This window comes from Bombina bombina, chromosome 5 (assembly GCF_027579735.1).
Source record: "Bombina bombina isolate aBomBom1 chromosome 5, aBomBom1.pri, whole genome shotgun sequence".
NCBI classification, from domain to species: domain Eukaryota; kingdom Metazoa; phylum Chordata; class Amphibia; order Anura; family Bombinatoridae; genus Bombina; species Bombina bombina.
The window spans coordinates 372,962,013-372,977,433 of record NC_069503.1 but is presented as its reverse complement, the minus strand read 5'-3'; the positions used below and the strand labels follow the sequence as shown (position 1 = coordinate 372,977,433).

The following is a 15,421-nucleotide window of genomic DNA, read 5'->3' as shown; positions in this document are numbered from 1 at the left end:
AAAAAGGTAAAATCCATTTAAAATAGATGAATAATACATATTGCAATGTTTTCTATAAGAAACTGCTTAGTGCATTTTTAATACAAATGAAACTATGTTTAATATCCATTTAAGGGTTACCAACAGGGCACCATTACAGAAAAATATAATTTATACTTGTCTGATAAATTATTTTCTTTCCTGGAATGGAGAGTCCACAAATCCATTTAATTACTAGTGGGAATTCAACTCCTGGCCACTTGCCACAATCCCCAGTCATTCAGCCGAGGAATAATGGAAAGAAAAGAAGACACAAAGGGTATAGTGGTGCCTTAAGGTTTAGAAAATGACAAAACGCTGTATTAAAATAAGGGCGGGTCATGGACTCTCCATGCCAGGAAAGAAAATAATTTATCAGGTAAGTATAAATTATATATTCTTTCCAATGGCACGGAGAGTCTACAAATCCATTCAATAACTAGTGGGAACCAATACCAAAGCTAGAGTCCACAGAATGAAGGAAGGGAGGGATACACAAGACAGGCGAACCTAAACAGAAGGCACCACCTCTTGAAGAACTTTCCTCCCAAAGGAAGACTCAGCTGAGGCAAAAACATAAAAATTTGGGAAATTGGGAAAAGTATGCAAAGATGACCAAGTGGCCGCCTTGCAAATCTGTTCCACATAAGCATCATTTTTAAAGGTCCAAGAGGAAGCAACAGCCCTAGTGGAGTGAACCATAATTTTCTCTGGAGGCTGCTGTCCAGCTGTCTCATAGCCAATCAAATAACACTTCTCAACCAGAAGGAGAGAGTAGAAGAAGTTGCCTTCTGACCCCTCCTTTTACCAGAAAAGACAACAAAAAGAGCAGAATTACGAAAATCATTTGTAGCCTGCAAATAGAACTTCAAAGCACACACAACATCCAGATTGTGCAACAACCGCTCCTTCTTAGAGGAAGGGTATGGACAAAATGAAGGAACAACAATTTCTTGGTTAATATTGTGTTACGAAACCACCTTAGGTAGGAATCCTAATTTAGTACGGAGGACCGCCTTATCCGCATGAAGAATAAGATAAGGAGAATCACACTGTAGGGCAGAAAGCTCAGAAACTCTACGGGCATAGGAAATTGCCAGCAGAAACAAAACCTTCCAGGACAATAACCGAATATCAGTAGAATGCATAGGCTCAAATGGAGCCTGCTGCAGAACCACGTTAATAGTCCAAGGAAGAGCAATTGACCTAAATACAGGCCTGATTCTAACCAAAGCCTGGACAAAAGATTGAACACTTGGCCCTGGATGAAACGTCTCCCTCCTTAGATACCAGTTGTCCACCCATGGGATATGAATGGCAGATAAATGACAATTGTGAGACTCTACCCACTGAAGAATGCAAGTCACTTTCCTTCATAGTCAACAAGCTCAGAGTTCCTCCTTGGTGGTTGATATACGCCACCGAAGTAATGTTGTCCGATTGAAATCTGATAAACCGGACAAAACACAGTTGAGGCCAAGCAGTTAGTGCATTGAGAATTGCTCTAAATTCTAGGATATTTATAGGGAGGGCAGACTCCTCCTGAGTCCAAAGTCCCTGAGTTCTTAGGGACCCCTAAACTGCACTCCAGCCTAACAGGCTGGCATACGTGGTCACAATCTCCCAAGAAGGTCTCAGGAAACAAGTGGCCTGAGACAAATGGTCCTGGGAGATCCACCAAGACAGAGAAATCCTTGTCTGAGAGTCTGAAACTATCCTCTGAGAGAGATCTGAGTGGTCTCTGTTACATTGACTGAGCATACATAACTATAGAGGTCTCAGATGGAAGTGAGCAAAACGGAACAAATGTCAGTGGATGCCACCAAGAGACCAATTACTTCCATGTACACTGATAGGCGAACAGGAGACTGAAGAGAACAACAGGCCTTCAGAAGCTTGAATTTTCTGACCTCCGTCAAAAAAAATCTTCATAGATACGGAGTCTATTATTGTCGCGAGAAAACATACCCTGGTACTTGGCACCAGGAAGCTTTTCGCTAGATTCACCTTCCACCCGCGAGAGCGGAGAATGGCTAACAGAGAATCTGTATGGGATCTTGCTAACTGAAAAGATGGCGCCTGAACCAAGATATTGTCCAGATAAGGAGTCACCACAATCCCTAGAGATCTGGCCACAGCCAAAAGAGCCCCTAGAACCTTCGTAAAGATTTGAGGAGCAGTGGAGAGGCCGAATGGAAGGGCAACAAATTGAAAATGTTGATCCAAAAAAGCGGACCTCAGGAACTTGAAATGTTCCCTGTGAATAGGCACATGAATATACACATCCTTTGGGTCTATGGTGTTTATAAATTGACCCTCCTGAACTAGAGGAAGAATAGAATGAATAGTCTGCAATTTGAAGGACGGAACCTCAAGAAACTTGTTGTGAGACTTGAGGTCTAAAATGTGTTGAAAAGTGCCCCCCTTTTGGGAACCACAAAAAGATTTGAATAAAATCTGTGACCCTGCGCTAATTACTCCCAGAGAAGACAGATCCCTTATGCAGTTTAAGAAACCCTCTCTATTTACCTGGTTTACAAATAACCTTGATAACAGAAATCTGTCCCTGGGGAGACAAGATTTGAATCCTATCCTGTATCCCTGGGAGACTAGATTCACTGCCCAAGGATCTGGAACGTCGCAAATCTAAGCCTGCTGAAAGAAGGAAAGCCTGCCTCTTAACTGATCCAGAACTGGATCGGGGACGGCCCCTTCATGCTGACTTAGCGTCAGCGGAAGGCTTTCTGGATTGCTTACCCATCCATTCTAGGGCTAGTTAGCTCTCCAAGAAGTCTTGGCTTGCTCAGATTTAGAAGATAAGGGAGATTTCTGTCCCCTTAAGTTAAGAAAATTAGAAGTCTGGCGACCCTTGGGTCTATTCTTCTTATCCTGTGGTAAAAACTCCTTTTCCACCAGTAACCGTGGAAATTATTTCTGCCAGACCAGGACCAAATAAAGTCTTAATCTTAAAAGGTAGAGACAGAATCTTGGATTTGGAAGTCACATCCGCAGACCAAGACTTTAACCAAAGGGCTCTGCGGGCTGGTATTGCAAAACTAGAAATCTTGGCTCCCAGCCTGACAACTTGCATATTGGCATCACAGATAAAAGTATTAGCCAGCTTTAGAGCCTTGATCCTATCTTCGATTTCCTCTATAGTAGTCTCCTCTAAAATTAGATCAGACAATGAGTCATACCAATAAGAGGCATTACCAGCGACTGTTGAAATACTAGCAACTGGTTGCCACTGCAAACCCTGAGGACGAAACATCTTTCTTAAATAATCCTCCAGTTTCTTATCCATAGGGTCTTTAAAAGAGGAACTATCCTCAAGAGGAATAGTAGTTCCTAAGGTAGATATAGCGCCCTCTACTCTAGGAACACTGCGCCACAGATCTTGCACTGAATCAGCCACAGGAAAACACAGGAGACGGGTTAAAAGGAACCCATGCGACCTGGAACAGGAAAAACCTCCACAGATTTAGGTTTGATATCAAAAACTCTATTCAGTTTATTAGCTTTTTTAGGAGCCTCTGGAATTGTTTCAGAGTCATCCAAAGTAGCTAAAACCTCCTTCAAAAATAAACGGAGATGCTCCAGTTTAAATCTAAAATTAACCTCCTCAGAATCTACTGTACTAGGAACTGCAGATTCCAAATCAGAGATCTCGCCCTCAGAAGCTGCAGAGGAATAATCCTTGCTAGATAACTGAGAAAGACTAACCAAATCAGTCATGGCGGAATCAGAACCCATAGCAATGTTCTTAGATTTCCTTGCCCTTTTACCAGAACTAGGTAAAGCACTTAGGGCTGCAGAAACTGCAGAAGTCAACTGCGCAGCAAAATCTTTAGGCAAACAAACACTCCCAGAGGCTGACTGAGAGGGGCACTTGGGACATGTTAGAAGAAGGCTGAGACAACCCCTGAACAGCAGGCTCAGTTATCCTTATCTTTAGATAATAACAAAATTGAACAGGAGGTATAACATGGGCATCTGCACAATAAAGACATTTATCAAATGACTGAGAAAGTTTGGGATCAGTATCCATAGTAAATAAAAATAGCCCCTTATTTCCCTTATACTCTAATTTCTATATAAAAAAATATAGAATAAAAAAAACCTTTAGGCATAGATATCAAATAATTATTAAAATTGGCACCTCTACACCCCAGTCACACTGGAGAGACTCACCCAACCGGTAACCAGGAATCCAATCCACATCAGCAGATAAAACAATCCTTTTCAAACTGCAAATCCTAGAAAGCTGCAAACATCAGAGAGAAGCGACAGGCAGAAAAGAAAAACACCTATCTGATGCCAGAAATCCACTCTGTCCCCTTGAAAATCCGGCTTCCAAACAGCTGGCTAGAAACAAATGTTCAGCACTCAGGAAGTAACTGAGTGGTCACATGATCGCAAATTAAAAAATGAGATGTGGTAAAAAGAACCGCCAACAACTTCCTTAAAGAGATATTACCCAAATAAAATAAAATGTAAACTTGTGCAAACAAAATCCCCATAGCCAAAAAAAAACAAAAAAAAACTTTACATGACAGAACAGTGCCCTGAACTGCTGCCTAATAAATCCCCAATCTTTAAAATGGATATTCAGTCCAATAAGGATCCACCTTGTTCTCTAAATATCCTTTACTTTCTTTTTAAAAACAAGGAACTGCTAAGTGCTGCATCCTTCTCACCTAGAAGGTTAAAGCACTTACTTGTGGATCCGCTGTAGGGCAGGTACAGCAAACAGGTGTGACAGAATCCTCACTGACATAGACCTGTAGATAAAGAAAAAAACAGAGTAACCAACCCTGGTTTTCTTTATAGGGGTAGCAAAAATGTTGGAAGGTAAGTAAAGACCACCTCGCCGTCTTCCAACTGCTAAAAGCCACCATAACTCTTACTAAAGAGAATTACATGGACACAGCATAACCCCAGTCCTTGCTTGCAGGAAAAGGTACCCATTAAAGGATTAACAACTTGATTTCTTCAGACACCTTCTTCGCACATCACCCACAATGTTACACAGGCAAAGAATGACTGGGGATTGTGGGAAGTGGGAGGATATGTGAAGCTTTGCTAGGGTGTTCTTTGCCTCTACCTGGTTTGAATTCCCACTAGTAATTGAATGGATTTGTGGACTCTCCATGCTATTGGAAAGAACTTTTTATAAGTGATAATTGTTTTGGCCAGACACTATGTTGAGGAAGTGTCTAGGTGAGTCCTACAGAGAATTTGTGCAGCCACTGGCTTGGTCACGGACATAAGAAGAGAAGCACTTAGCACAGTTCTTCTAATACACTCGAATGGAAAGAATAAATAGTCAGAAACTTTTATTAAAATACAAAAACTTAGGAACCAGAAACTTGTAGAACCACACAAAACAGAAGGACCCTACACATAGATACAGGATACTTTCCAATAACCTTTTAGAATAAGACATTTTCTCACTGTCTTAGGATGTCACTCCACACTAAATCTCATAGGAGTATTCATAGATGTTGTAAAGGCTAACTACTGTTTCTACTGTACATAGTTACTATTGAGCAAGTTCGAAAAGAATGAATCATGTCTCTCTGCTTTACTTTTATTTGTGACATTTGTTTTGCCAAAAATAATAAAAAGGGAAACAGTATATTTAAAATATATGTTTCTTTAAAAAAAACTGATGCCAGAAATCCGCTCTGTCCCCTTGACACCAATTGTCATTAGGGATGGGCAAATGTGTAAATTTCCGAATTCGAATGTTAGAACGAATGTTATTACCGAAATTCGAATTACAAATCCGAATGTTGATACAAACGAATATTCTTAAAAATGCTATAATCGAATACTATTACTATTTACAGTTTTCGAATGTCACTTTCGAATTTGAATGTTTATAATAAGATCGAATGTCCACATTAAAAATTTTGAATTTAACATTCTATCTAACAAATACTATTCAGAAGTTCAATAGTTCATGTGGTAGAGAATCTAGTAAATTGATACATAATAGATATAAATATATCAATTCAAAAGTTTCTATTTCGATCGAATATTGCATAATTTGAATATTACATTTAAAGAAAGCATTAGAAATACTATTACAAATATATAAATTCGAATTTTTCAAAACAAATATTTTCGAATGTAATCGTAATATTCAAAACCGAACATTTGAAAATCGAATGTTAGAATGTTATGTAAACATTCAAAATTCGATTTGAACGACCGTGTTAAAATTTGTTTCATTTTTCGAATGTTGCAAAACATTCGCCCATCCCTAATTGTCATATGACTGCATGTAATAGACACAACTATAAAGAAGAATACACAGATACTGATATAAAAACATACTTAGAAGCTCCCAGTTTAGCACTAGTCATTAGGTTAAGCAGGGACACCCACTGAAAGGGGCTGGGAAAGCATGAAAGGCAGAAACTCCCCCCTCTCTTGCATATGAAAAGAACCATTACACAACAAGAAGTCTGTAGACATCAGTATATATCTAAAACTTTGTGGCTTGGTTAGTAGTCTGAAAATCCCAGATGGGCTATATAAATGGATTTACAAAACATTTATGCAAAAAAAAATAAAAAAAATCTAGTGTAAAAATGCTTTTTTATATACCTACTAACAATAAACTGTCATAAAGACTCACATTTGATTACGTTAGCCCATGTTTTATATGCTAGAGAACAGAATTACATTTTATGAACAGGTCTAGGGCTTCCCTGATAATACAAAAATTGCACCAGTCCTATAATAAGCAGTTACCTGGGTAATTAAGCAAGATGCAATACAAATGGTTGCAGAAAATATGTAATACAGTATAGAATGCTGCCTGCAGAAGTCATGAAAACAGGCTACTAGTATAAAAGTGTAAATTTAATTGACAAAAGTTGTTGTTGAAAAAGGAAGGCGTTATACCGGAGGACAGGACAGTTGTAACTTGAGTCAAGTACAATAAAGAAAAATGATGTGAAAGGTAACAAACAGTTGCTCCACTTTTGTCTAAATATTTGACAAACAATGAAAGAAATAGAAGAACCTGTTACAGTAGCACTGACACCTTTAACGAAGAAAAAATAGAAGATTAAAGGGACACTTAAAGTGAATGTAAAGTCACCACCCCCGAGAACGCCACACTAATGTGCATAAAAAATAAGTTGAACTTTAATTCATCATTTCCCTTGACCACTATATTTACGCCAAAAATTAACGTTTTATAAGTTATATAGCCCTACGATTCCTCCGCCCGCCATCTTTGCTATTTGATTGACAGGTTTAGAAGTGCTCTTTTCCCAATCATCGATTGCCCCCCCCCCCCCCCGGGGGGTTCAACTCCCTTTTCAAAACGTCACTGATTGTTAATGCGCATGCGTTAAATACTGAATTACGTCATAGAATCCTAATGCGCACTTTCAAGAAATCTCAATAGCAATAGATTAACGCTATATGTTGTGGCCACCTATCACCTATACAAAACACACATAAGGGGGTACTTAGTATAATAACCTCTGTACATTAGTACTTTTTTTTATAAACGCCAACAAAGCGGAAGAAATAAAAATAAGTTAGGCATTTATAAATTTGTTATAAAAATAAATCCCCATTAAAATAATGAAAATAATTTGTATTCATCCATACAAGCTGATTTCGTAGCTAGAAATAGAGGTAGAACAGTACAATACAGCTGCGCTCGATGTATGAATAGTATTCAATGAATGTATTCATTCATTGAATACTATGTAGCTAGTCTATGAAATCGGCTGTAAACGCATGCGCAATTGAAGGTGTCCACGGGAGCGTGCATGAAGTATATGTATAGAGCGGGTGGGACCACTCTATACGTCACACCAGGGAGAAGAAGGAAGTAACGGCTGGGAGGAGTTTGGGTTCATATCGGAATGAAATTTGTAAGATAAATATATAAAGAATTGTTTATTTTTCTGGGGAAAAAAATGTGGCGGTTTAACTAATATGTACAAAAGAAAGCATTTGATGGATTTGTATACAGGAAAATTGACATTCACTTTAAGTCAAAATTAAACTTTCATGATTTAGATAGAGCATACAATTTTAAACAACGTTCCAATTTACTTCCATTAACAAAATGTGCACAGACTTTTTATATTTACACTTTTTGAATCGCCAGCTACTGAGCATGTGCAAGAATTCACAGACTATAAGTATATGCATTTATGATTGGCTGATTGCTGTCACATGATACAGGAGTAGTGAAAATAGACTGAACTTTGACATTTTTTAGAAAAAAAAAAAAAAAAAAAATCTACTACTCACTTGAAATTCAGACTAAGAGCTATTGCATTATCTTTTTATCATAACAACAAAGGAGGAGGCACCCTATAGCAAAATGTTCACTAGCTCTAATAGTATAAACTGTACAATTTTAGATCGACACAGTGAAAATAAATCAGCCTCAATAGAGAGAGATATCAACCTCAAATAGAGAAAGAAGGAATATATATATACTAAATAGTAAAGAGTAACTATACTTCAGTTTGCAATAACTCAGAGTAACAAAGGCAGTGTAATAATACAATAACACAATAGTATATGATAGAAGGTATACGATGATATATCAAGCAATCTAAATCATAAACATATGTTAGTAGATAACCCAATAATGGTATATTGAGAGTCTCAATATTGAGTAACAAGTCTCTGGCGAGAAGATCAAGGCAGCTATCTGTGGAGATCCAGGCCGGGATCCAAGGCAGTAATCTACAAAGACAAGAAAAGACAGAAGCGCCACATAGCCCAATATTGTTTGGTCCAAAAACAACTTGAAATATAAGGGAGTGAACTCACATTTGTGGAAGCACCTCAATTAGTGCTAAGGAGACAGTCTGGGATCTATAACAGTCACCCAGAAGACCGACAGCCGGTAATGATGTGATGTCTGTGTCAGAAAGATAAAAAGAAACACAGGTGCCTATATGGCCTAGTATTGTTTTGACACAGGTATATCAATTTCAAAAGAGAGGAGTGGTACTCACAATAGTTGTAGCATCTCCCTTGATGCTATAGAGGCAGGATGGGATCAATATAGTCACCCACCAGACTTATTCAAAGGCCAGCTGGAAACAGATGGAACTCCAAAGACACCAATGGTCAGGATAGACCCAGGATACACCAGTGGTCAGGAAAAACCCAAAAGTAGTTCCCTCTCAGCCAGAGGGGAAAAATGTGGCAATAAAGATGTTAGCAAGTGTTCAAGATATAAAATTGTTTTATTAAAATAATAAAAACAAGGCGACGCGTTTCTCAGCAATAAGCTGTTTCATCAAATTGATATACCTGTGTCAAAACAATACTAGGCCATATAGGCACCTGTGTTTCTTTTTATCTTTCTGACACAGACATCACATCATTACCGGCTGTCGGTCTTCTGGGTGACACAAATGTGAGTTCGCTCCCTTATATTTCAAGTTGTTTTTGGACCAAACAATATTGGGCCATGTGGCGCTTCTGTCTTTTCTTATCTTTTTATCATGCATTTGCCGATTGTGTAAATCTACTGTATTTATTTGTTCATAAGAAAGCAGTTAATACGTTAAAGTAACTTCCATTCAGTAGAGTATTTGTCACAATCCACCATAAGAAACCTTTAGAATTCACTAATGTACTTTCTATATAGTTACATGAATACAAAAAATACAGACTCTAGCTTGCAATATATAGATTTAAATATAAAAAATACATTTTACCCATTTAAAAATAAATTTAGACTAAACCAAATAAAATTGTAAAACTATTTATCACATTCGGAAAATAATGTTACAATTTGTAAACATTTTATCCACTTCTTAAATAATTACATTCTGCCCTGTGACACCTTGATTCAGGCACTATGATAAACTGGAATATCCAGATACTCTAGTTAAGAATCACCCATATATTGGCTATGGGTGTGATGAGGATTTTTGCCTAGTAAGTACCGGAGAGAAAATCTGTAAAAGGTTTGTATAAAGGTGGTGTAATATTAACAACTTAACTTGGATAAACAGATACTAGACATGTCTTTTTAATGTTAAAATTAATATATAAAATGCTATATAATCTATACTTACTTTTTAAATAGAGGGGCATTCAAGTCAATTTGTATTTACTTCAGATCTGCATGCAAAATTAATGTTTTAAAAGCAGTTTTTATTATAAAAAAAAATGCATTATTTTGCAGGCCTCAAACACATCCCTTAATTTACAGAATTAAGACAAAAATAATTTGACTAAAAAAGATGCACTTAGCACTTCTGTCTCCCCTTTGTAAAGGACATCATGTTATAAGGGGTAACGTCTTGGGTATTAATTTAAAACATAACTTTTAGTGCAAATTTAAAAGTTAGAAAAACAATGTGTGACATTAAAAACACAAACAAGATTCAGGGATGTATTATCAAGATACTATTTTAGCACTACAGGGGGTCTGGTGGTAACTATATAAAAGTATATAGTGTAATTGGCCAAAAGCAAGAAAATTTGGGAATAGTGTTGGTCAGCATAGGACCTTTCAGAGTTTAATATTAACACTCTGTCCTTATAATAGTGTTGTATAATAATCAGGTTGTCACAATAGGATGGTCATTAATTGGGCACTAAATTGGTTTTCAATTATTAAAGGATTTTTATATACATGTTTACAGCAAAAGCCAATAGGATCGGAATATTAGAATTAGAGTATTTTATAGACATTACTGTGGAAATATTGCACACACCACAGACAAACCTAGAGCTTGCTTCCATTCAGTTGTTAAAAATGGAGCCGTAAGCTACCGAAGTGGTTGACAGCTTAAAGTAATTTACGGCTCCATTTTAGTACCAGGTTTCCATTGAAATATTTTGCGCATTGCGTGCGATCACTCTTTTCGTGTAGCTGTAAGTTAACGTTGTGTTAACGCTTCCATCTGATGTCGGATTCCTTGAAAATCAATTAGTTGCTAAGGTAACCGACCTTACACTATAGAATTTACGTTTAACGTCTGTGCTCCTTACTTGCGATTACCTTTCAAGAAAAATAAAGATACACTTATTTATAATACATATTTTTAACAATAATCAAATACTATTTTTTAATATAATTATTTTTACCACTTCACAAATATAAGTAATATGTATTGCTGCCTTAGGCATAGGTCTAGTTTGAATTCTGTAGATATGCTCTTGCATATATTATTATTATATTTAAATATATACTGATATTTCTATTAGAATATAAGTTCAACTATTCCTATACATGACACAACAATAAATATTACTTATAACAATTTATTTCTACATTAAAACACTTGCATTATTTGAAAGTTTTATAATTTCAATAGAAAATAGGTCTCAAAAAGCACAATTTTCCTCTTTTACACCTAGTTGAGCCGGGTGTAATATTTCTCAATGTATCGACAGCCTCCGACAGTGTATTAACGGTTTGCGCTTTCATTGTAAACCTGGTATAATTGATCGATTAACGGCTCCTATTACTTTCTATGGGACGTGAAGATTTTTTCGGCAGCCGAAGTCCGGCTACCGATATTGAGGTATAACCCGACATTGGAAACAGTCGATAAACGATATTGCTTCTGACAGCATAATTAATGGTTTGCGAGTGCACAATACCGCAAACCAAATTACTGCTCAATGAAAGCAAGCTACTAGTATGTATTGTTATTGGTTAATGTGTAGCACTATATAAACCCATCAAGTATTCAGAACTGGTTACCTGTGTTATAGGTTACTGCAGTGTTGCTATTGTATGTCTATATCGATATTACCAGGTGTCTTATGGTAATTCCAGTTCTGCTTATATGGAAATTAGAATTGCGTTGATATAACCACCGACTTGTATTAGTTGGCTAGCTCTTGGACTTGCAGTGTTATTCTTTTTTGACTCAATTCTGTAAATTCTGTATATGCACCAGCACTCTAGCCTGAAGGTAAATTGCAATAATAACCATATATGGCATCTCCATGTTATTTGTGTACTGCTATTGAAATCTTTTGTTGGTGTACATCCCTTTATTTATCACCTTTTCTATGGTCAATTAGTGTTGGATAAAAAGCATACATACAATGCTTACAAGCCAATCACTGTACACCATTAAGAGTATCAGAGTTCTGCTTCTATGAAATGCACTGAAGCCTATCTGAGGTAGTAGAAACACTACAAATGTCAGTAGGTAAATTACAGGAAATGTAGGCAAAATATATTATGAAAGTACATTTTTAGTATTATCACTATTATATATAATTAACATTTTATGGGGCGTTACATTTTTAGTTTAATTTCATTTAAAGTTTAGGAATAGTTCATATTATATAAATATATGTGTGGCACTTGGGTACAACATTTTTTTTACTCTTGTGGAATGCATACAATTTTTCAAAAAGTAACTACAGGTGTCACAATCCAAAATGAATTAGATCCCTCATTTAGCATTATCCAAGCAAATGTGTATCTTGGTTACCAATATGTATGACTATGAGGTATATAAAATAGTTTATTTAGTAATCCTAAATAGTAGATTATTATAATTTGAAACATAACATTATGAACAACAAATATGTAATTATGCAACAAAGGTATTTATAAGATGCTTTATATCAGTACAAGTTTTTCTAAATGATGGGTGGACATCTAATGGTATCTGACATTTAGACTTATCTGACACTCAAAAAGAGAAACACAAGGTTAGTAATTGATGTGAGAAATTAAACCTGCATGATTAGATTAAATTTCCAGAATAACTTGTCTTGATCTCTAAAGAGAGTTGCCACATTTATCTGCTTAGGTTGAAACAAAATAAAAGTTGTTTGTCCTGTATCTGTTCTCTACTCATTCTTACTCATCTTTACCTTTAATGTGTGTGGATCTGACTAAGCATCCAGGTAAGTATTCATATGTGTTTTTCATTAATAATTCCCCTTGTTTTTTACTTCTAGAGATTCTATAGTGATGCATGTATACTATACGTCTGCATGGGCTTCCCTATTCCAGTAATATTATTATCACAACTATCTTGTACGTTATGAGCTTTACTATAACATAGATAAGCACTGCTCAATGCAAGCAGAAACCTGATAGAGCAAACCTGCCTGTTTGTTTAGTTCAGCCACCCTTTTTCAGTCACATCTCTCTAGGAATTAGACACAAAGGTTGAATTGGAAGCACTCACCACTCAGATAATTGGTCCATTTATGCAGAATCCCCTCCATGCTGTCAGGCTCATAACCACATGCCCCTCATTCCAGTCCTTCTTGCCCAGGCCCCTGGATGTCCTGTCCCTCTTCTATGCCGAGTTTTTAGCGTTACAACAGAACTCCCTAAACGCACGTTCTCAGCCAATCCCTGGGAGTAGTGTAGTCAGCGCATCTCTGTTGTGAATAGCAACTCTAGCTGCGGAATACAGACAGCTGTGAAAGCAATGACACCTCAGAACGCCCCCTCAGCGTCACGAACGGTGGCCATTGAATATACACAAAGTTCGTGCGACTGATGTCTTCCTGAAATGAATGCAGCCTATCAGATTCTAAAACAAGACTTGGACTATGCACCCTGACCAATAGTAAGCCTCCTTCCGAGGTTAGACACACCCACTCGCTGCAGCCTATCAAAATGATCTGTTTGGAAGTTAAATGGCCCTCCAGCTAAAACTGTGATGGTTTATATGTGCCACGTCAAGAGGGTAATGTGAGAGGGGCGCTCTTTATGAATTCTGCACAATATCAACCTTGTGTCCTAGCATCACTAAGTGTGACTGTGTGACATGATGCTCTTTCTCCTTGTTGCTCTTTTCGCCTTTGCTAATGGGGCTCTCATCCCAGAACCAGAAGTGCAGATAGAAGTTCAGGAGAAGCCATTCATCTGCCATAGGAAAACCAAATATGGAGATATGTTGCTGGTTCACTTTGAAGGATTTCTTGAAAATGAAACTTTATTTCACTCAACGTGAGTACTTTCCCATGACACAAACCTGCAATAAAATTATTATACTACAGAAATACAGATACATTTATGTGTTTAATATTCTAACACTGCATGTATGAACCGGTACACAGTGGAGGTTTATAGATATTTAAATAGAACTGTAGACTATTAGCAGATACCCGACAATACAAGTGAAGGATGTTGTTTTAAATTGCTCACAGGGTTGATGAGTCAAAAGAATGTGGGGTTGTCAGTCTCATGGAGCTGCAATATAACCCTAGTTAGACTCAGAGAGTTCAGGCTCGTGTAAGTGTCTTTAGCATTCTATGGCAGTAGTGTTTGCAAGAATGTTTTTCAAATGTTATGACTCCTGGCATGAAATGGATGAGACTAACTAGGTTTAAGCTTCAACAAAGGATACCAAACAAACGAAATTTGAAAATAGAAATACAGTATATGTTTGGATTTGTACAGATCATATAATCTTTGAGGCTATGTTCACTGGTTTTTCTTCAACATAGGATACCAAGAAAATAAAGAACATTTCATAATGGAAGTATATTGGAATGTTGTTTAAAATTGCATGCTCTATCTGAATCATGAAAATGTAATTGTGACTTTACTGTCGCCTAAGTTCATTTCAATGTATCTAAATACCTATTAGAATAATTATTACAATAATGCAGCACTTCCAAAAATAATTTTAGTAAAATATTTCACTGATTTAATGATATCTCTTGCTGTGATGTGACCTTTTGGATTTAACACTGTTCACCACTTTGCTATTGCCTTTATGCTTATGAATAACCTATTCTCTATGCAAGTAACATACACCTACAACATTCCACTTGGCAAAGTTCTAGCATATTCTCATAGGACACTCTCTCAGATGGGGAAGTCAGTATTTCTGTGTATTGCCCACCCATGGTGGTCTTCCTTCCCTCCACATTAGATGCCACAAACACTAATCTAATGACTGAGTAGGTTTTAGAAAGTGAAAAAAACCTAAAGAGTTTTGCATTTCAACAAGCACATAAGTTGAATATAGTAAAACCACACTAAAATCAGAAAGGGAAAACTATCGCATTTTATTTGGGTAAAAAGAGGGCAAATCCAATGCATTTCTGTTAGATTTTAGCATTTGCTTTTGTGCACGGATATCATGTTTTATTGGTTGGGGTGTGCAGCAAAGTCTAGCCTAATAATAATTAAAAAAAAATAATAATAATTTATTAGGGCTGCAACCTTTTGTTGTGAGGTAATAATTTGCCTAATTATGTAACATCATCCACTGTTTAAAAAAATAAAAATAATTATGTTTACCTGATAAATTTATTTCTGGAAATGGTGAGTCCACGGCTTGAGTAATTACTGTTGGGAATATCACTCCTGGGCAGCAGGAGGAGGCAAAGGGCACCACAGTTAAACTGCTAGGTATCACTCTCTTACCCACAACCCCCAGTCATGCGACCGAAG

At 36.8% G+C, this 15,421-nt stretch overlaps 2 protein-coding genes across 2 annotated transcripts in view; one reads left to right on the top strand and one right to left on the bottom strand.

The window, feature by feature from the left end:
• Positions 1-13,523, bottom strand: part of PLEKHA8 (pleckstrin homology domain containing A8) — a 237,270-nt gene extending 223,747 nt beyond the window's left edge. Inside the window, exon 1 of the mRNA XM_053714195.1 lies at positions 13,194-13,523. Within this exon, the coding sequence (XP_053570170.1) occupies positions 13,194-13,233 (40 nt within the window). The 5' untranslated portion in view covers positions 13,234-13,523. The remainder of the gene's footprint in view (positions 1-13,193) is intronic.
• A 100-nt stretch (positions 13,524-13,623) lies between these two features.
• FKBP14 (FKBP prolyl isomerase 14) overlaps positions 13,624-15,421 on the top strand; it is a 37,990-nt gene continuing 36,192 nt past the window's right edge. Inside the window, exon 1 of the mRNA XM_053714196.1 lies at positions 13,624-13,966. Within this exon, the coding sequence (XP_053570171.1) occupies positions 13,785-13,966 (182 nt within the window). The 5' untranslated portion in view covers positions 13,624-13,784. The remainder of the gene's footprint in view (positions 13,967-15,421) is intronic.